Here is a 23,013-nt window from a genome sequence, read left to right on the forward strand (position 1 = left end):
TATTTTTCGCCCTATAGGATGCACTTTTCCCCCTCCAAAAATGAAGGGGAAATGTGTGTGCGTCCTATGGGGTGAATACAGGCTTCAGGAAGCTCTGCGCAACCCTCGGGAGCCCGGCGCCAAGCCGCGCCGGGCTCCCAAAGGTTGCGCAGAGCTGCCTGCATTCCGAAGCCTCGAGCGCTCTTCAGCGCGCCCGGGCTTCGCGCACCTCTCCACAAGCCTGGGGAGACCGGCGCGGCTCCCTAGGCTTGCGGATAGCAGGCTGTTCTGGGGGCTGGGGTCGGGGGAAGCTCGGGCTTCCCCCGCGCCAGCCCCGTGCCTGGGGGAAAAATAATTCCCCCCCCTTTATTTCCATCCCCCAAAAACTAGGTGCGTCCTATAGGGCAGTGTGTCCTATGGGGCGAAAAATACGGTAGGTCTCAGGGCTAGGTCACTTCTCACAAGGCTATTCATCAAAAGTAGCTTGGAGACTAATACCTAGCTTATTTTCGGAATGTATAAGCGAGATGAGTGCCGCAACCCCAGAGTCGGTCACGACTGGACCTAATGGTCAGGGGTCCCTTTATCTTTACCTACAAGTTAGTTCCTTAATGGCAACATTTGTTTTGTAAGATACACATTTTAATCCCCTCATGTTAAATAATGAGAGACTGAGGCATCCAATCAAATAAAAACAAACAAACAAACTTTATTTACAAGAAAAATCTGTACACTGTGCATACATAAAAATATATAAAACCAAAATAGAAAATACAAAAGTGTTAAAATGTATACAAACACTGTTTTTAAAAATGCGACTCCTGGAAAATCTCAAGCTTTCGTTTCTTGAAGAGTGCACATTCACTTAAAAAATTATCATACAAAATAATTCTCAAGGCTATTTAAAAAGTACACAGTCTTCTATTTGAGTAGCTCGGTGACTACAGCTTTAGAAAATGAGATGATATGTGTGAATATAAGGCATGTACACAGCTGGCCATGTAACAACAGAGGTTCAAATTATGTTGCCATGTTACAGAGTGGAAACCTGCGATATAAAAATGCATTTTATTTTTATTTACTTTATTCAATTCATACACCACCTTTCATCACAAAGATCTCAGGGCGGTTATTTAAATAAACCTTCAACAGACATGAGGTACTTATATAAACAGTTAATCCAGATGTTCTCTTTGCACAGAAAGCTGCAGTTTTATGGCTGCAAATGTCTCTATATGAGATTTTAAAATTCGTTGAAATGTGCCTGTAATTTCATGCCATTTTCAGTATTTTATCTTCAAATTGCAAAGTATAAGGAATGGAGGGAAAGAGGTTGGTTCCTTTTTAAAAATAAATAAATAAATACAGTCATCATCATTTATTTTTATATCCCATCCTTCCTTCTATAGGTGCACTTGATCTTTACTCCAAATTTGCATGCCATGTAAGCAGCTGAACTTTCAAATAATTTAAGAAGAAAATGCGAAAGCCCAGTCACAACCTTGTCTGTCTTCAATTTCAGCACATGTAAAACTACCCTAGTATGGTTTGTGTGTGAGAGAGAAAGAAAGATGGGGACCTTGTTAAGAAAATTATGGATTGCAATCTGTCCAAGACAAGGCACTCTGAAATGAAGTCAGAGTTGAATTTAGGGATAGAAAAACCTCGTTGAACAAAATCAAAAGAACAACAACTAGCTAGATTTTTTTTCAAGTACTAAGAATTATTTAGCGCAATATTTTCAAAAACCTCCATTTATATTTAATGATCCACTTTAGAAAGGGTGATTTTTAACAAGTGTGGAGCATTTTGCAGCTTTCATTACTAACACTTCAAATATTTTTGCATGATGAGCGTAACACCCATAAATGTTTCCTCTGACTTAGGGATAAGAGCTCACACCGCCACAGGGCCTACTCAACGGCAATAGGGTGTCACAATTTAAGTATTTTGTCTAGTGTGGGGGTGGGCAGAGCTGTTGTGGCCATACCCTAACCAAGCCTACTCAGAAGTAAGTCCTAGTGAATTCAATGGGGCTTACTCCAAGTTAAGTGGGGTTAGGATTGCTATTTACACAATTCAGTGGAAACTAGGCACTTCCCATCTCCCAACTAGCCGTGCGATTGCCACAAGGCTAATTGACAGAACTATCCTATATCTACTTGAAAGTAAGCCTTGCTGAGTTTAATGGGGCTTACTCCCAGGTGCCATGTGAGGGTTGCAGTCTTATATGCACCTGTAGGGAGCAAGATCCATTTGAACACAGTGGAACTTATCTTTGAGCAAAAGAATATGTGCAGGGGGAAATTGGCCTGCAAAATAATCTGGATTCTGTGCAGAGAAAAGCTGGATACTGTGATTTGTGTGTCAGCTAATTAAACAAGGGTGCATGATTTTCTTAATTTCCATATTTTAAATCTGATTCTGCAAGGAAGAAAACTGGGTACTTGAAGCCTTGCCCTAGGCTCCTATAATATTTTTTTAAAGCACTGCCTCTTGACTTCTCTGAGTTTGGAGGAGGCAATGCTCAACACTGTTGGGATATTTTTGCCAGCCACACAGGCTACAAAGCACCTCTTTTTTAAAAAAAATAATGATAAAAGCCACTGGAAGCTGGATTTTGTGCCCAGTGCCACATTCAGTGCTTTTGAACTCAACACGAGTAACTCTGGTAGCAAGCAGAGGGAAAAAACTGAGAAGGTGAAGCAAGTACCTGGCCATGCCTCCAAGTCACACATGACCATGGAAGAAACAACAAGAGATGAACGTTTTGTTTTTGCTAGCAAAACAAAAACTGGCTCAACAGTTTATAGATCAATTTCCCTGTAACAAATATGAGAACACCTCAAAGTGACCCTCTGAAGGCGTTATGCATAAAAAATTAAGAGAGCACCACGTTAAAAAATTCACAGTGGAAAGTGTAGATCATGACAGATAATAATAACAGAAAACAAGTATGCTTTACCCCAAGGTGTTGAGTGCAACTTTTCAACTGTACAGCCATCAGTGCAGAGAAAGTGTGAAGCTTTCAACATATTTATGCCAATCAAAACTAACTTCTCCCAGCAACCCTTGCTTTTTTGTTTTTTAAACTGGTAAAAAGAAGAAGAAGCAAAGGCTTAAACAGACTTCATACTTTTTTAAAGTGAGATTTCTCACTGACTTCAAGTAGGAGTTGCAGACATTTACTGAACATTTATAATTCTGATATAGATTAAAAATGCACTGTTATATATATATCTATATATATATATAATAAGGTGGCCTAAAAACATACAAAATTCTATTTAACATCTAATACACATTCATTTACTGTCTTAAACTGAACAGTCTGAACTTTCAATCAGCTATCACTTGCTAATGCTTTCTTTCTTTCTTTCACTTGCAACTTTTAAAAAACAAAATCGGAAGTTCGCCTCCTGTTTCTTCCTATTCCCCTCTCATCTCCCTTCAACACTGAAGTAAAATGCATTATTCTTCATCTGTGGAATTTTGCAAAGTGAACACTTATTAGAAGATGAACCAATAATAATATTTTTAAAGTTTCCAATTCGAACCCTGCTGAAGTCAGTGGAATAAACAACTACAGTTTTGATTGTGAAGTGGTTGAGTTAGGAGAACTTAAATGGCGAGAGGGAAAACCAGACTTTGTTGGAAGGTTGACTCAGGATCTGTGGTGGCATTCCTGGGTTTGTACTAGACCTCAGTTTGGAGACAAGCAGTGCTTCTAAGTTACATTTAAGAAGATACCACATGGCCACCACTAATTTAAGGTTCTTGAAGGAATGTCTAAGCAGTTGAATCCTTAGATAAAACTTGATTAAAATGGCACTATTCAGAAAAGTATCCAGTATTGGGGTGCCAACTTGAATAAAATACTGGGGAACCTAGGCAAGCCCCACCCTACATAATGGATCACATGACATGGCACACACACACACACACCATATGAATGGCAATGCCCATCAACTTTGGGTGGGACCCAGCCCCCTCCGATATTTTATGGGGTGTGGTGAAGGGACCTCGGCCCCTAGGAATTGACTCCTATGATCCAGTATTTGGTGTGTGTTGCTGTGTTAGCAATAATGAGATTAGCTCCCACCGAAACAATAGGATGTTAAGTTAAGCCATGGTTAAATTATGCTGAACCCAACACAATTATTTGTTTAAATTGAATTATGCCTCAGGCAGGTGGTTATTGTTAAGAATACAGCAGAAACATATGCATACAAGCACGGATGCAAACTCTCTCTCTCTCTCAACCCAGCTGGGTAATTTTTTTTTTAAAGAGCCTAAGCAATGAGATATGTGCACTATATTTTCCTTTACTGGGATACTTCTGATTGAGCAAACACAACAGGGATGGGGGACATGTGTATCTCTAGACTTTGTTGGACGGTAGCTCCCATCAGCCCCATCCAACATGGCCAACAGGAAGGAAGGAAGGAAGCTGCACTCCCAACACCTGGAGGGCTATCCTTCCACGACAACAAGGTGAAAGATTATAGAACGTCTCTGTTGGTGTTCAGCAGTCTTTTGCAAGAGAGAGTTTGCATTTGACAGGAGTCTTATGTAGGCCTGAAGGGGGAGACCTGATCTATCCTCCTTTGAATTAAATTATGGAACTCATCACTTTAAAAAAAATATCATTGGGGGAAAAATAAGATGTGGAAGATGAACACCACCTTCGGAAACAAGATTAGACAGGCAGATAAGTGACACACAGCAGGTTGACACAGCAGCCCAATGGATGCTCTGTATTTGGAGATATTGTCAATGTCAAGAGGCTGGGGACAAGTGACAGAGTAAGCCCACTGCCTTTATGCCTTTCTTGCAAACCTCCACAGAGGCATCTAATTGACCACTGCTGGAACCAGAATGCAAGATGAGATAGGCCTTCAAGCTTGATCCAGCTAAATTGTCTTTACATTCTTAAGACCTCGAAGTAGAATTAGGATCTTGCTACCTATTGCTAGAAACTTGGGGGTGGGGGTGAAAGTGAATGTTGCAAATGCAGAAGCATTGCTTGAATATTTCTGGGCCAGAATTTTGACTCTCCGCTCTTAACAACAAGAACCTACAGGGTTTGGCATCTCACTGCATCTTTGGCTCACAAGGTAACCTGATGAATTCCCTCTTCTCTTCTTACTACTTTCTGTCAACCCCAAAGCTCCTCTCTTCTGTTCACTCGCTTCCCCTTGACTTGGCTTGCCAATAAATACTGCAGTGGTAGTGAACATTCAGAAGACTACAAGCCCTGCTGCCCTCTGCCCCAACCTTTCTTCCTGACACTTACCCCTGAATAGCGCTGCAGCTGGGCTCTGGGGCAGCGAAAGAAAACTAAAATGGAAAAGGCTGCTGAAGATCTCTAGTCTAACATCCTGTCAGGGACTGGGCAGAGGAGGAAGAATGGTGGAGACCGCCTTCCCATCCTGAACCTTCCAGGGAGGAGGAAGATAGTATCGATTTTCAACGGGGTGTGTGTGTGGGAGGTCACAGCTCAGAGGCAGATGAGGGGAAAAGCTGAGAAATAATGGGAGAGGTGGTTGACATGTCACTAGAAAGCATTCCAGACCCACCATCTCCCAGAACCCAGCGAGCCTTAAAAGTAGGAGAGCAAAGAGCTCAAAGACAGAGGGCACTTAGTGACACCTGTAGAGAAGATGATGATGATGATGATGAATGAGGAAGTGGAAGAGATTGGGGTGTGTGAAGATTCACTTGGGACAACGCCATTATCCAAGAGGCTGGGTTCTATAGCCTCTCTCTGTAAAGTTTGGAATAAAAAAGGACTGTAAGAAACTTTTCCTTGTCTTTATACTTTCCTGGGCAACCACTGCCCGGAGCCAGTGACAGCATCCTGACACATCCACACAGGTGGTAGAGGAAACAAAGCATTAGAAAGCAACTGCTTTCTACAGATAAGCTGTGTTGTTTGCTTGTTGGTTGTGATTGTCACACAACAACCTACTCCCTTGATGGCTCATCTGCAGGTAAGACTTTTCATCCTGACTACAGTAGCTGTCATGAGGGTGTTTGGAGGGAGTTGTCATGGCATGATGAATGAGAATCAGCCTGCAGGCCTGCGTACATGAATGTGTGGCAATTCAGCCCCACATAAAAGGTCAAAAAACATATTTCTCCTAATATGGACACTGGTGCCAGCACGTTGGCACGGAAACAAATTTCAATATGCTATTTTCTGAAACAGCCAGGTGGTGGTCTTCTACTCAACCTTTCCTGTGCATGCTACCAATTTATGTATTTGACCAAATATGTCTTAACACATGTTAAAAGAGTCCAGCACCAGTGCTTTAAGGTTAGGGTTCCAAGCTCAGCCACCAGAACAGTTTAAATAAAACAAAAACATGGCTCATTGTATTCAGTAAACATCTGGCACTTTTTATAAGAGGGAAGAGAGGAAAATCTTAAAAGATGCTGTGAAAAATATAGCTGAAGTTTGCTTTTATTTGATTGTAAGGACTGCTTCACTAGGTTAGGCTTCGTGTTTAATCTGCCTTGTCTAAAGGACTGCAATTGGGCACATGTGGTATAACTGCTTGATGATTTCTGGAATATATCCTCACAGTATTTTGCCTTCACCATAGTTTGCATCTCTCAAAAAGCAAGCCTTTTTTTAAAAAAAACCAAAACAAACCCCAAAACCTATTTTCAAAGCAATAATAAATACTCAGGCCTCAGAAGCAAGGACTTCCCCCAAGCCTGCTACTTAATTACAGTTTATAGACTCAAGACTAGATTGGTCTAGGATCCGGTTTTTTTCAAGTATTTCTTTGTTGTTTATTAGTACGACAGCAGCACCTTATTGCACTTTGTTCTAGAAATATCCTTTCTTAGTGTTGTATGGGAATCACTTCCATCCAGGGCATTTCACTGACCTGAACCCTGGCAAAATCACTTTTCCTTTCCGGTACAGATCTTCCTGGAAGCCTCTGTTCATCCTCTGCACCAGCAGTTTCTCATAAAGCAGCGGGTGGTAAGCCCCCAAGGTACAAGCCGCATCATAGTAGAGTTCATGGTAGTGGCAGAGATCGGTCTGCCGGACTGAAGGAATGTATTCGTATACATGGACTTCGCTGCACATGGACATCATGATGAGAATCCCTGAAAACAGAGGAAACATTTAGGGTATTTAAAAATGTCAGAATAAGTTTCCAAACTTAGGTTCCTTTTTAATTATTGCACATGCAAAAATCAAGTCCAGTTCTGTTTGCTAAATTGCTAGTCGTCTCTAGCAAGCGGTGGTGCTGAATCAATATATTTTCTTTGGACAAAGGGCTGTTGAGTGGGTTCTGCCTGCCACCTGGTGACCAAGAACAGGAAATGCACCAGTAGTATCAAGAAAACAGGAGTTGATCCATTGCCATTGACCTCAACCAAATTCCCTTTCTCATAGCTCCTCTGTTTTTGTGAGTTTTTCTGCTGCCCCTGTGAATTAATTCCAGCCTTCATTTTTCTCTCCTCCTTCTGTTTTAAAAAAATAAATGGTGAAGGGGTAGACAGCACTGTTGTTTTCCTTTCAAGCTGCCTCTTTTCCTTGTTTTCTCCCCCCCCCCCTTTTTTTGCTACTGCTTTCCCTCCCTCCTGTTGTAGAGTTGGAAGGAGACTCGAGAGTCATCAAGCAGGAATCTCAGCTTGTGAATTAGGGAATACATTTGGGTGCTACTGTGCCACGTGTTTTGATAGCCTTTCCTAGGGCTTCTGCCTCAATGGACAAAGATGTTCCCGGCCAGCCCTACTTACTCTTTGGTTGGGCAAGCCCTGAGCTCCCAGTCCTACCACCCACCAGTTTCTGCTAAACTTCACAAGTCCTCCAGGGAGCCAGATAAGCCCGCTCCCCTATGGCCTTTAACCCCAGTCTTCTCTTAAGACCTGCATGTGAGGTGGGCTCCAAGCTAAAGAAGCAGAAAGCAGCAGCCGTGGCATTTCCTAAGGTTCAGGAACTGCCTTTCTTGCCTGTAACACCACCTTGCTCCTCTGGCATTGCACACTGTGAGGCACGACAACCAAGCCAGTCAGTGACTTGTATGACATCCTGTCTGCTCCAGGGCCAACTTGCCCAAGATGAGGAGCTGCTCTCAGAGGGTGATTTGCAGGTTAGAGCCAACGTGGCAAAATGCTAACCAATGCTATCGTGTCTGGCTGTATTATGTTTAACTTGGCCTTCCTTCCTATTGAAGTCAAGGAGGCTCCATTCTGCCCAGTGGGGTCAGCATTAGGCCTGGGCAATATATCAAATTACCGTATTGGCCCGAATATAAGCCGCACCTTTTCCCCAAATTCCGACCGTGAAAAGTTAAAGTGCAGCTTCTATTAATGACCTTACAAAAAGAATCCAGTATGCAGCCAGGAGTGCAGGGTAAACAGCGCCAGGAGCGCAGCACAGCGGCGCCCGCCCCACACATACTCCCCCACCCTCTCCCCCAAGGCCAGGAAGGGAGAAAGTGAGGAAGGGAGTGGCATATTCGGTTATTGTCTTTTTTCTCCCCCTCCCCCATGACTTTTAAATGTGTGGCTTATATTCAGGTGCGGCTTATATTCGAGCCAATAAAGTACATCGCCCAGGGCCAATTTGAGGGCCATCGTGCTCTGGCACTCAAACTGAGGGAGGAACGAGCTGTGAGGTACCAGAGCTGATGCAGCACATTCTTCAAAGGCTCCAGAGTGAAAAGTTTGGGAAAGGTTGGATTGCAATGTAAACAGAAGAATCTGAATCTTCACTTAACTTTTTAAATGCACGAATCTTCATCCTAATTTGTAACCTGATAATTGCAGCTTAGCAAAATGAAACTGGTTGGGTATTTTTGTTTTCCAGTTCTACAAATGCTTTCTGATGCTTTTCCACTGCCAACCTGCTTCAGCGGCTGACGGAGAAACCACCTGCCAGTCAAAGGTCACAGTCATCCAACTGAACCGGAAAGCAGAAGGTGGAATGACTAGGCAAGCACTTCCCCAAATGGACGAGAAAATGGACCACCTTCTGAGCCCAGAGTCAAGCCCAGAGCCTGTTTCAGACAGCCCGCCACAGATGTCCAAGGAAAATTCATTCTTGTGAACGAGTACAAGCTGCTGCCTAATCCATCTATATCATATATGTTACAGTTTTATTGCCAGCTTGCTTTGTTTCCCCCTAAGGAATCTGCTGTGCATTAAGCAGGAACAAAACGTGTTGCTATTAACTTTCTGACTCTGAATCAAGTAGGAATTATGTGATTATAGCACCAAAGAAAGGACTGGTGCTCTAGATATGCAAGGGAATAATGTCTTGAGGTAACTGCTTGAAGTTAATGGTAGATGCCTCAAAGCCCATTCTATTGACGTTAGCTCCTCTGCCTCAGCTTCACAAAAATCTCATTCTAGATCTTTGTAACCTGATAAGCACTGACCTCTAGAATAGTTTTCAAATGTGTACTAAGTCACAGTATTAACTGTTTTTTTAAAGAGTAGTAAGTATGCGCTAGCTCACACATCTGCTGGTTCATATTGAGGCTGGTAATAACCTTTAAATATTCCAATTCACTTTCACAACACAAAATGTAGATCTCCCTTCTCAAGCAAGTACAGTGATTTAGTATCAGTCAGATTTGGAGGGGGCAGGGTTATAAGGAAGATCATTATTATTAAATGATGATGGGACAGCAACTTCGTTTTAGCCAATATATGTGCACCAAGATAGCTCAAGTCGGTTGAGCATAAGAGCATAATCACAGGGTTGTGGGTTCGAGCCCCACATTGGGCAAGAGACTCCTGCATGGGGTCAGACTAGACGACCCCCACAGTCCCTTCGAAATCTACATGTGAAGAGGCCACATGTACAAATAACCTACATATTTATGGTTTTAGCTTTTAAAAAAACATATTGGCCCCAGGTTAGAAAGCTACAGCTGTTAACAGGAAGCTTAATTTTAATTACTGTTTGAGTTATCCCTACCCAGTATGTGCTTTCTACTGCTTTTGTAAAGCACATTCCCATGCCTAAGAAGTCAGCATGGACAACACTATCCTCAGCCCTTGTTCACCATTAGGTACCTGATGTGAATCTGTTTCCCACTTTCTCCTGCCTAATAGTATTTCCCTGCCCTATGTATTTCTTAAAGGTGAAATAATGAAGGCACAAATGCAGACAATTCCAACAAGAAAGAAAAGTGGGAGGTGTCTAAAGAAACCGGTGTGGCTGCATAAGGAGCTTACAGATGAGGTGATATTGAAGGAGGAGGGCATGTATTAAGAAATGAAAGAAAGGGAAATCACGAAGGAAGAGTATACACATGTAGCCAACAGTTGCAGGGGGAATGTCTGGGGTGGGGCAAAGCTCAGAAAGAAGCTCAGGCTTGGGGGAAAAGGTTAAAAATAATTATAAAGATTTCTTTGGCTGTGTTTGAAGCAAGAGGAGGAACATGCAAGTACAGCGGTACCTCTGGTTAAGAACTTAATTTGTTCCAGAGGTCCGTTCTTAACCTGAAACTGTTCTTAACCTGAGGTTAAGCTAATGGAGCCTCCCGCTGCCACACGATTTCTGTTCTCATCCTGAAGCAAAATTCTTAGCCCGAGGTACTACTTTCGGGTTAGCAGAGTCTGTAACCTGAAGCGTTTGCAACCCGAGGTACCACTGTGGTAGGTTCTTTGCAGTGCCCAACCTGGCAATAGCAGAACTAATGATGCCAGAAGGAAGCTACAGCCCCAAATAGGAAAAGAGGGTGTAAGGGAACATCTAGTTACTTTAAATGAATTCAAATCTCCAGGGCCCAATGAGCTACACCCAAGGAGCTTATGAATGTAATCTCAGAGCCTTCATCTATAATCTTTGAGATTTCTTTGAGAAGAGGTGAGGTCCCTGCAGACTGGAGGCGGACAAATGTAGCCCCCATCTTCAAAAAGGGCAAAAGAAGAAGATTCAAGGAACTACTGTGGTCAGTTGGGCATGTTTTATAGAATCATAAAACTGTAGAGTTGGAAATGACCACAAAGCCAATCTAGTCCAACCCCTGCGATGCAGAAATCTTTTGCCCAATGTGGGGCTTGTACCTGTGACCCTGAGATTTAAGAGTCTCGTGCTCTACTGAACTATCCCAGCGGTTTAGCCTGGAAAAGAGGAGACCAAGAGGAGATTATGATAACCATCTTCAAATATCTTTGGGCTGTCACATGGAAGGCAGAGCAAGCTTGTTTTCTCATGCTTGGGAAGAGAAGGATCCAAAGTTCAAGTTACAAGATAGGAGATTCTGACTCAACACTAGGAAAAACCTTCTAACAGCAAGAGCTGTTCAACAGTGGAACGGACTCCCTTGAAAGCTGGTGGACTCTCCTTCCAGTATAGACTCTCATACATAGCAATGACAATCCATGCACCATTACAAAGAATTATCTTCTACATCAATGTAGGATTTGTCAGCCAAAAACAGTGCAATGTTCAGCTACCTATGTCACAAGCTCTTATCGCACAGCTATGTATTTAGGAATTTTAAACAATGGTTTGAAATTAGCTCAATAGCAGAAGATCAAACTCTTGGGATTCTGGGGTTTGTGTTGAAGTTCTTTTATCAGAATTAAATAAATGTTTAAGTTCGTTGTATGAATAGTAAATATAAATGGATATTAAGGACTCTAAAAAAAAGGAAGAAATTTAATTTGTCCTTGGCAATTTTAATCACTCAAGAGCTTTTCAACTTCCAGCATGTATCTTTGTGCAATGCAATTACACTATGTAATTAGCAAGATAATTAAAAAGTCATTTCCAGGAGATTGGAAGTACACAAGAATGTAATTTCATTTACCTTATTGTACCAACTGTTTAGTATGAAAGAAATAATATATTTTGAAAACTGATTGGGATTCAGCTCAGCTTCTAGTTTAGCAAAAACTCGATTTTGAGAACATTTTGAATGCTGCATATTCCAGAAACTAAGCACTAACAATTCCTGCAACTTTCATTCAAAACTATGGAGTAGCCATAAAACTTCAAGATACATATGTACAAATGATCACAGCAATATTTGCAAAACCATAAGTGTTCTGATTCCCACGTGGCAAACTGACCAGAGAAGTTCCACAACGTGGAATCCTTTCAATTTCTCTTCACTGGAGGAAAACTAATCTTTATGCACACCCATTGACATGAACCATAGCTGCTTTTTCCATTGAAATTAAAAAAAACCTGTAGACCTACATCTGTAAACGTTGGCAATATAATCACAAAAATTACCAATCGTTTCAAAATATCTACTGGTTCCCAGTCCAAGACTGGCATGTTTTATTTATAAGTTAAAAAAAGAAGTAAAAATAAGACCACACTAATTTGCCATTTTGCAGCAAATCTTTTGTGCAAAAATGATGTTCTAAACATGCTATCACAGACTTGTAGAGTTGAAATGGACCCCGAGGGTAGTCTAGTTCAGTCCAGTCCCCTGCGATGAAGGAATCCCAACTAAATCATCCATGACAGATGGCCAGCCAACCTCTGCTTTAAAACTTCCAAGGAAGAAGAGTGCACTACTTCTTGTAGTCTGTTCCACTGTTGAACAGCTCCTACTGTTGGCAAGTTCTTCCTGAGGTTTAGCTGGAATCTTGTAACTTGGATCCCATTGGTTCCAGTAGTTTACACCTGAGTTTTCTTTTTCCCCTTATTTTGAAGATGGGGACAACATTTGCCTGCCTCCAGTCTTCAGGGACCTCGCCTGTTCTCCAAGAATTCTCAGAGATTATAGAAAGAGGCTCTGAGATTACATTAGCAAGCGCCTTTAGTACTCTTGGTACTGCAGCTCATCAGGCCCTGAAGATCTGAATTCATTTAAAGTGGCTAGGTGTTCCCTTACCACCTCTTTTCCTGTGTTAGGCTGCAGCTCCCTCCTTGCATTGTTCTGTTATCACCAGGTTGGGCACTGCTTTCCTTTCGGGTGAAGACAGTGGCAAAGTAGGTGTTGAGTAATTCTGCCTTCTCCCAGTCACCCAATAGCATTTCTCTGTCTTCTCCATACTGCCCCCTTCTCTGAGCCAGGGCTTCTTCATGCACACAGTGAAACATCCTTGGAGCACATTGCTCATTCCCTAATTCCCTAAAAGAGAAAGTAGTCCTGAAAGTTTTCAGATCTTGATATTTTCTAGGCTTATTTGAAGAGAGCGTTTTTGTGGGTGTGTATGTGTGCACACACACACTAATAAAAGTTTGTTAGCATCATCTGTATCTTGGTTCCCACCACTGATTCAAACACTATTCCGTCTAAGTCCATTACGTGCACAAACGTTTATATTATGCCACCTGACTACTGCTCTGTTTTAAGGATGGCTTGTGATTCTCAAGCCTACACCTGCTTCTGGTGCTTAAATCTATTTTCATATCTATGTGGGGTTTTCTCTCTGTGTGCTTGTGTGTGTACACACAGCAGTCTTACATAGCTATTTCATAATAGTATTGCTTGTTCCATCATGTCAGTTCTTGCACAAACGGGGAGCAGATTTAGTGCTACCAAGAAGCTCTGTTGTATTTTTGTTATGTCATGTTACCTCTGGAAGCCTTTAACAGGAATTCAATAAAATGTTTTGTGGTTAGTTCACACATAGTTTGCTTTCCTAAAGCCAAATTGCTTCCCAATCCTTCTTAAGTCATAACACTTCTAGCAGGTGTTGGGGCAAGCATTATGTTAATTTCTGAGCACTGAGATTGGGTCTGATAAGCTACTAGCAGGCCATAAATCAAGCAGAGATGTTAATATGTCAGGCTTGGCGGAAATGCCTGCCTGGCAGAGGTTTGTGCAGATGTGAGAAGGATCCTGAGTGGCCTTTGGAGAAATGTCATTGCATTTTCAAACTGAGTTCATCTTTACTTTAAAATGCGTGCTGCAGTGATAACTTATGGCAAAGTTAGAAAACTGAAAGAGTGAAAGCATTGAAACATTTGTTAGAGGCCTACCAACGGATGGATTGACTAGCACATAATCTAGTGACATGAAAGCCAGTTCACACATGTATGTTCACCACTTATTGATCATAATATCAGGTCAATGTGAGTGTATTTGCGTGATAATGAATTGCACATATAAAGTAGCTTTCTTTACCAATTAGCCATCACAGAGAGAACATCTCTCTCTCTCTTGTATCGGCTGCCAAAACCAGTACTTCTAAAAGTTATGAGAGATCAAAAGGTGAACATGCAAACAGAATTTAGTCCTAAATTCCAAACAGTCAGAGGAAAAAGCAGCTGCCAAAGCTTATTTTGAGTTTGCACTTCCATTAAAGGTAAAGGTAAAGGTACCCCTGCCCGTAGGGGCCAGTCTTGACAGACTCTGGGGTTGTGCGCCCATCTCACTTAAGAGGCCAGGGGCCAGCGCTGTCCAGAGACACTTCCGGGTCACGTGGCCAGCGTGACAAAGCTGCATCTGGCGAGCCAGAGCCGCACACGGAAACACCGTTTACCTTCCCGCCGGTAAGCGGTCCCTATTTATCTACTTGCACCCGGAGGTGCTTTCGAACTGCTAGGTTGGCAGGCGCTGGGACCGAGCAGCGGGAGCGCACCCCGCCGCAGGGATTCGAACCGCCGACCTTTTCGATCGGCAAGTCCTAGGCGCTGAGGCTTTAACCCACAGCGCCACCTGCGTCCCCATTAGCAACTTCCATTAGCAACCATTTAACATAACCATTTAACATTAGCACTTCCATTAGCAACCATTTAACATAAGGCTCAAACACAGATGGGATGGGAAGGATGGGAAAACATCGACCTATTTCAAACACATTTCACACACACAAAAAACCCACTTTGTTTTTGTAAACTACCTTAAAAACTTTATGCTACAGGGTAGCATACAAATGCCAGAAATAAAAATACAAAAAGATGTACTGTATTTTTTGCCCCATAGGACGCACCGCCCCATAGGATGCACCTAGTTTTTTTCTGGGGGGAAATAAAGAAAAAAAAATTATTCCCCCCCCAGGCGCGGGGCTGGCGTGGGGGAAGCCCGAGCTTCCCCCGACCCCAGCCCCCAGAACAGGCTGCTGCCTGCAAGCCTTGGGAGCCCAGAGGGACCTCCCACTGGGCGCCAAGGCTTGCGGACATCTTCCCAAAGCATGGGGCGTCCTCCGGAGGACACCCCGAGCTTCGGGATGCAGGCTGCCGCCCCAAGCCTCGTGCACCAGGCGGGACCTCCCACCGGGCGCGGGAGGCTTGCGGACACCTTCCCGAAGCACGGGGCGTCCTCCGGAGGGCACCCAGTGCTTCGGGATGCAAGCTGCCACCCCAAGCCTCGCGCGCCCAGCGGGAACTCCCCCGGGCTCGCAAGGCTTGCGGATAGCTTCCTGAAGCCTGGAGAGCGAGAGGGGTCGGTGCGCACCGATGCCTCTCGCTCTCCAGGCTTCAGCGAAAGCCTGCATTCGCCCCATAGGATGCACACACATTTCCCCTTCATTTTTGGAGGGGAAAAAGTGTGTCCTATAGGGCGAAAAATACGGTACATTTGAGGAAATCTGGACCAATGGCCATGGGAGTAAAATGGAGAAGGGAACAGGGTATGGACCGTGTTGCTGCAAAATGAGTCGTCCTCATAAGTGCTTTAAAAAAATTAGATGGGGAAGCATAAGCGTTTTGGAGTGTTTCACACAGTAAGACTTTGCGAATGAGCTCCATGGCTTTATGAGAGTGTCTTTGTGTGGTATGTAATCTGGTGATACATTAGTCCTCCTCTGGCTCTACACACTTCACACACTCTGGGCGTGTGGACAAACAAGTAAAGAGTGCACAGTGGCATATCGTTCCTCATTCCTACTTGTCAGTTGAAACTGAGTTTTGCTATCTAGACCACAGATGTGAATGAGCCTGAGCTATCCAGTGAATTAGGACATGGGCTGAACTTTTATTTTTATTTCATCCACAATAAATAATGATTCCCCCCCCCCCCGCGGCCTTTTAACAAAAAGGCATTTTCAAGCTCATTTGAAAATAGGTCAGTTTTAACATCCTTCCGTATCTGTGTGTGTGTGTATTATTGAAAATAAAGGTCTGTCGCATTATGACAAGTCCTCATTTATTTCATTCACTTATGCCGAAATTTGCCACCAAGAATATTCGTTCATAAATGTAAGGTTTTAGTATTGCAAATAACCCAGCAGGATCTTCTCTAATTTACATCCCTTGGCATTCACAACACCAGCTATTCCAGTCCGCCAGCATTAGCTTGAATCAGCAATCTTCTGTGAGATTTGGTGATGTATAGTCACACTGAAAAATTCATCCCTGAAACATTTATGCTGACTGATAGCATCAGATGCTGATGTATGACTCTGCCCTCGACACTCATCTCTCAAATAAACAGTTATACAATTTCCACTTTCAAGCGCATTACATGGTTATCTGGTTATTGATGTGGTGTATGTTTCATATTCAGTGGTGACACAAGCATCAAATGTTTGCTTTCAGTTTTTACCTTTATTTTTCGTTAAGTCTGATTCCTGCATCCATCTCCCTTCTATACTCAACTCTCCATCCAGCTAGGGATCTGCATCAGGGGCAGATACAACTGTTGCATGCTTGCTTCTCCTATCCAATACGCTGCCCCAGTTAAGATATTCCCAATATTACCACTCAACTGTTTCAGATGGGGAATTGGAACAGCTAGGCTTAGTTCCTCTGTGCTTAACAGCTTTATCTGATTGGAGCTACTTGTTCACTGCTCTACCATGTAGAGAGTTGTTAAAAGAATCTGCAGTTCAGAGCCAAGAGCTAGGAAAAGCAAGTGTGTAAAAGCCATTATGTGTTATTATCAAAGGTTTGCTTTTTGTTCCTCTGAATATGGCTTGTATATTCAAAGTGTCCTGTTGGGCTTTCGTTGCATCTATCACTGTGGTGTCCCTGATGTCAGATGAGGTCACAAGTCACAATTTCACCTTGCTGTGCCAACACATTCCATTCATACCCCCAATTACGCACAACTGAACCCAAGCAAGTCATAGCCATACCTGCGCGATTTAGGACAATGCACAGTTCCCTCTGATCAGTGTTTCACATTCCGAACACACAAGACATTTTCAAGGCATCGGTGCAGTACAGGTCATAAAATAAACACTGTTTTGTAACTCCAGCTCCACAAAGAACATGCTGCTGGAATATTGGTTATAGTAGTAGACTTTGACCTGGTTAAAATGATGCCTTCTGTGTTTATTGCTTATATAAATTTTGGAGTATACTTTAGTAATAAATGGTTTTAGACAAAGCTTTGTTTCTTTCAAGTCCTGCAGATACACAATCCTGGAAAGTTCATAAGATGTGCGTTTAATAGTATAAAGGTAAAGGCAAAGGTACCCCTGCCCGTACGGGCCAGTCTTGCCAGACTCTAGGGCTGTGCGCTCATCTCACTCTATAGGCCGGGAGCCAGCGCTGTCCGCAGACACTTCCGGGTCACGTGGCCAGCGTGACAAGCTGCATCTGGCGAGCCAGCGCAGCACACGGAACGCCGTTTACCTTCCCGCTGGTAAGCGGTCCCTATTTATCTACTTGCACCCGGGGGTGCTTTCGAACTGCTAGGTTGGCAGGCACCGAACGATGGGAGCGCACCCCGCTGCGGGGCTTCGAACTGCTGACCATGCAATCGGCAAGTCCTAGGCACTGAGGTTTTACCCACAGCGCCACCCGCGTCCCTTTGTTTAATAGTATATATGGTACTTATTTGTTAAACAGCATGCTTCTTCCATCCACCTCCAAATCAAATTTCATTACCACCACAGTCAAGCCGCACATGCTAAACTTCAGCATATACTCTACAGACGCAGCTAATGAAGAAATCTACCGATAAGCACACCTACCAATGAAACCTGAAGAAGGAGGGTTGGGTTGTATCTTTTCCTTGGTGTTCTCCTGAATGATATCCCAGAGCTGCCATATAAATTTGGGGTGGAGAATGTAAAATGGCTGTTTAGGATTCCTCCTGCGATGCAGTGCATAGGGAGTAAACAAGTTGTAGTCTGGCTGCTTAAACCACTGGTAGGAGAAAACAAAAAACAAACAAAAAACCAGGCATTTTCTAGGGCGTGCTAAACACATACCAGCCCGCATCTAAAGCATCACATATGTCAGCTCCCTGTGGATATAAAAACACACCTTCAAGGCATAGAAGTAAGTGGATATGGATTTCTGCAACTCTTATGAGCATGTGTTAGGGTGCCCTGATGTCGCAGACAGTTTAGATAGAGCAGCAGAACTGATACAGTTTTCAATGCCTGCTAATCAATCCCAACAAATATCTTGGCGTGCTCTACAATTAACTTTTAGATGACAAAGAACTGGGCTTTGCCACTAACGTAGTTGCAGCCAATCTGCATTCCTCCGGATGTTGCTGAACTCCAACTCCCATCAGCCCTTGTTAGAATATCCAGGAGCTGGAGATGATGGGAGTTGCACTTCAAGAACACCCACAAGCCCCCAAGTTACCAACCTCTTCTCTGGGAAGAATTAAGAGCTCAGCTGACAAAACTCCAAATCTTATGTGAAGCTTTCCCATGGTAAACAAGCTGGGAGAACCATCAGGCAGCTCTCGGAATGAGAACGTTCTGCTATATGGTGCAACCTAGCCAATGTGTGTCCTTGCTATGCGATGGCAGGTAAAAGGGAGTTAACTCTCTAGGGTGGGTTTACACCAGTTGTGGGCAGGACTATATCATGCTTAGTCCATGCTCTGGGTACAGGTCTTTCTGCTGGATGTCACAAGAGCTATGCTGGGCACATCAGATCGAAAACAATATACGCTCTTGTGCAAATTAATTGAAACAAAGCATGCTTTCTATCTTACTCGTAATCCTGTTCTCAAAACAAACACAAAAAGTCAGTTGATCGTTATGGTGTTCGGAAGATGCAGCCAATAGAAGGAATGATGTGCTCGCCACAATATATTGAGGTTCTATGAAAGAGTGCTGGAAAAGAGGTATCATGACGGTACTGGGATATTACAGGAGGACCTAGCCCCCTGTCACACATTGAAAATGGTGAAAAAATTCATGCCAGAGTGACAAATATAGGTACAGTAGTGCCTCGCAAGACGAAAAGAATCCGTTCCGCGATTCTCTTTGTCTAGCGGTTTTTTCGTCTTGCAAAGCAAGCCCATTGACGGCTTAGCGGATTAGCGCTATTAGCGGCTTATTGGCTTAGCGGATAAGCAGATAAGCGGCTTAGCGACTTAGAAAAGGGGGGGGGGAGGAAAAAAAAACCCGCAGGAACTCGCAAGACATTTTCGTCTTGCGAAGCAAGCCCATAGGAAATTCGTTTTGCGAAGCGCCTCCAAAACGGAAAACCCTTTTGTCTAGCGGGTTTTCCGTCTTGCGAGGCACCACTGTACTTGATTGGCCATGGAATTCCCCGGACGTAAATCCCATTGAGAATTTGTGGGCCGTATGCAAACGTCGCCTCTGTGCTGTAGACTGTACGACTATGGAGAAGTCCATTCAGGCGCTGATTCAAGTGTGGTACAAGGATCCGAAAATCCACAGTGATTATTCAAAACTAGTAGACTCCATGCTAAACAGTGTTCAAATGCTGCTTAAAAATAACAGAGGTCATATCCGTTACTAATGTATGTATATGTGAGTTTTGTACATGTAGATGTGAGTTTTGTACAATAAACTACATTGTTTGTTTCAATTAATTTGCACAAGGGTGTAGTAGGCTTGCAGGCAGTGGGATGATGCATACAGGAATTGTGCTACAACATTTTACTCCCAGCTAGGACAGGACTCCCCCTTTTGCTTTCCATAATTCTATGTGCAGGCCCCACCCCCCACCCGCACAAGAAAAAAAAAAAAAAGCCCAAGTGAAACACAGTTACTCCAGATTTCTTTGCATGTTTACAACTCCCGCAAGTTGTTTGCATTATTTAAACTCCTGCAAACTTAAATTTTCATAAGGTATGCCGGTGGCAGCACTTGAGCTACAGAAATGAATTTTGGCAGAGAGAAGAGAAGGAAAATAATCACAGGTGGCCAGGCACTTAGATCAGGATGACTGAGTTAACAAGCACCAGGTGATGTGGGGACAGGAAGGTGGGAGGACCTGAAGGTGCTACAAGGAAGGAAGGTTGTGCAAGGCCATAGTAACAGGAAAAACTTCCAGACACTGGTCACGTAGCTCAAGTGGTAGATCATCTGTTTTGAATGCCAAAGGCCACCAACGTCCCCAGTTAGGCCAAGGAATGTCTCCTGCCTGAAACCGGACAGATGCTACCGGTCAGTGCAGGATCTGCTGAGCTAGATAGACCAATGATCTGACTCGGTATAATAATAATAATTTTATTAATTATATCCTGCCCATCTGGCTGGGTTTCCCTAGCCACCCTGGGCAGCTCTAAGGCGGTTTCCTGTGTTCTGTGCAATAAGACAGTTCCCTCTAGTGTCAAGAGATGAAATATTCATAATAAAGCTGGCAAAAAAATTAATTCCACAATAAATTTTAAATACCCACACACACTCTCTGTGTGGGTGGGTGTGTTACTCTCTGCTCCCCTGTAAACTGCAGAAATTATAGCAATACATTCTGCTGCTCCCATTTATAATATCAACCGGCATATTATATCCAAAAAGCTGTGGAGAAGAATAAAATGGGCAGTAGGAGAGTTAGATGGAAATGGTGAGAGAGGGATTGGTAGGCAAGGAGCGTCTGTTGTGAAGAGACAGTTAAGGGAGCCGATTAAAAAGGAGCAGGAATTATCTGCTAGTCAAGATTGCAGGTGGAAAAAGAAGGCAGATAGGTTGAGTCCGTTTACTGGGTTATTTCCCATTCTTTACTGCTTGTTCCATAGTTAAGCTCCTAAAACGACAACACAAGTTCATTCAAATACTTAATGTGCTCTGATTAGGGTGGATTTCATGATAACGTATCTCTCATCTAGACATGGAGTAGGAATTTGGTTTGTTTCAGTTCGGAAGCAAAACCATTTTTAGATTTATTATGCTGGCCCAAATCAGTGAGAGCAGCGCTAAACAGTAGCACAGCAGCCGCTCCTCTGTAGTACTTTCTAGTTTTAGGCTTCCTGCGGTGGGAAATCTGTGACCTGGGAACACTCTCACAGTTTGGAAAAGGGCATTGTTAAACCTAGTTGCTTTTAAATGAGGAGGTTGCAGCGGGTGCTGAACTCATCCTGGCTGCTGACTTACCACAGTCAGATCTGCAGAATAGGGTGCAGGATCCCAAGCGACTAGAGTAACATCTTTATATAAGGGGTTGTCAGTGAACTGGTGCTTAGGATTGGTAAGAATCTGCAAAATACAAAACACACACAAACACACGTATTTAAAACATTTCCAAATGATTATGAAACATCCTCATAAGATCAAGAGATGGGATTACCTCTCAACATACTACCCCCCTTAAAAAACCCTCAGCCTTTTTTGGGGGGAGGGCATAACTTGGGGAAAGTTCTGAGGACAGGACAGAGGAGCCTAGAGGGCCACAATCAGCCCTGGGTCTAAAATTCTCCATCCCTGCAGTGTAGGGTTGCCATATTTTGAAGAGCAAAGGAAGAGGATGAAACGACGGCACTCATTTTAAATACCCCTACGATATGTAGGCTATCGAAGCTGTGATATATTGCTGAGGGGGACAGGAGAAGAGAAGAGGAAAGCAATTTCTATCCAGGTGGTTTTTGTTAAATTTGCCCAAATGTCTCTGGCTATCCTTTCGTGATGACATAGAGTGGTAGGCATGGAACATATGTTTTGCTGTGCACATCATGCACCCACCCCACGTAAAAGAATTATTGGATTGACGGACTGTGAGACACAGGTTGCCATTATCCTCAATTCAGAGATAAGGAAACGAAAAATCAAAATACTGTCCTTACAAATAAACCTTCATTTTGAAAAGTAAACATACAATGTGTCCACCACAAGAGGGCACTGCATATCTATCCATAATACACACACACACACACACACACACACACACACACACACACAGTGCTACCTCAGTTTTCGAGCATCTCGGAAGCTGAACATTTCGGTTTTTGAACGCCGAAAAACCGGAAGTAATTGCCTCAAGTTGAACAGCGTCCGCTGCAGTTTTTTTTCAATTTTCTCCATTGACTTTGCAGTAAGCCCTTTGTGCCTCGGTTGTCGAAATTTTCGGAAGTCGAACGATCTTCCGGAACAGATTACGTTTGACAACTGAGGTACCACTGTATATATATGTATATAGATGGACAGGTTGTGTGTGTGTGTGTGTGTGTGTGTGTGTGTGTGTGTGTTTGTTTCCTTCAGTATAGTCATGCAACTTTTTCAAACACCGCATCTATATTGTTTCCACCTCCCACGCCTTGCTTATTTGTTGTTGTTGTTTTGCACTATCAACCACCTCAGTTGAACATGTTATCACCATAACTGTGCAACATTACTGCAGTTCTTTTGTAGATTGAAGACTGTTTCAGCTTATATTAATGTTGCATTTTTAGGTAGCTGCGACCTGCCCTGGGAAGGATGAGTAAGAAGCCTAATAAATATATATATATATTGTTTCGTATAAAACTACAAAAAAAGAATTAGGAGAGGCTTAGACCAAGAGTTTGCAAACGTTTTTCTCAACAGGCCACTTGAGCAAGGGTCTTGGCGGACCACTTAATGATTTGTCTCCCTGTTGTAGCAACTGCAATAACAGGATCATAGAGTTGGATCACGAGGGTCACTGAGTCCTCCAACCCCCCTGCAAGGAAATAATCTTTTGCCCAGTGTGGGGCTCGAACCCACGACCACCCTGAGATAAAGAGTCCCATGCACTGCCAGCGGAACTAGCAAGATACTGTATGATATCTCATTGTACTTTTATTGCTTCTTTTATTTCTTATCTAGTGTGGTTTATTGTATTGCTATTTGAACCCCATATAATTCACACTGCAACACAATAAAATGAAATATAATAAAAGAAACAATGAAAATGAAAATAAAAATCAATGTAAATATTTAATATGATGGATAAAGGTAAAGGTAAAGGGACCCCTGACCATTAGGTCCAGTCGTGACCGACTCTGGGGTTGTGGCGCTGATCTCGCTTTA

The 23,013-nt window shown here is 43.1% G+C and overlaps 2 protein-coding genes across 15 annotated transcripts in view; one reads left to right on the forward strand and one right to left on the reverse strand.

Moving 5' to 3' along the window:
• LOC307214214 (parapinopsin-like) overlaps nt 1–13,552 on the forward strand; it is a 48,477-nt gene extending 34,925 nt beyond the window's left edge. The window contains exon 5 of the mRNA XM_079972945.1: nt 8,816–13,552. Within this exon, the coding sequence (XP_079829071.1) occupies nt 8,816–9,055 (240 nt within the window). The 3' untranslated portion in view covers nt 9,056–13,552. The remainder of the gene's footprint in view (nt 1–8,815) is intronic.
• The window catches only part of ST6GAL2 (ST6 beta-galactoside alpha-2,6-sialyltransferase 2), an 81,980-nt gene that overhangs the window by 6,498 nt on the left and 52,469 nt on the right, over nt 1–23,013 (reverse strand). For 12 of the 14 annotated variants that reach the window (XM_079972743.1, XM_079972734.1, XM_079972740.1 and 9 more), the window contains 3 exons: nt 21,124–21,225; nt 17,788–17,962; nt 6,879–7,104 (listed from right to left, as the gene is read on the reverse strand). In XM_079972743.1, the coding sequence (XP_079828869.1) occupies nt 6,879–7,104; nt 17,788–17,962; nt 21,124–21,225 (503 nt within the window). Of the gene's footprint in view, nt 1–1,634; nt 7,105–17,787; nt 17,963–21,123; nt 21,226–23,013 lie in introns of those variants that run through there. The other 2 variants (XM_079972736.1, XM_079972741.1) reach the window with 2 other exon arrangements.

This window comes from Podarcis cretensis (assembly GCF_951804945.1).
Source record: "Podarcis cretensis genome assembly, chromosome: 4".
NCBI lineage: Eukaryota > Metazoa > Chordata > Lepidosauria > Squamata > Lacertidae > Podarcis > Podarcis cretensis.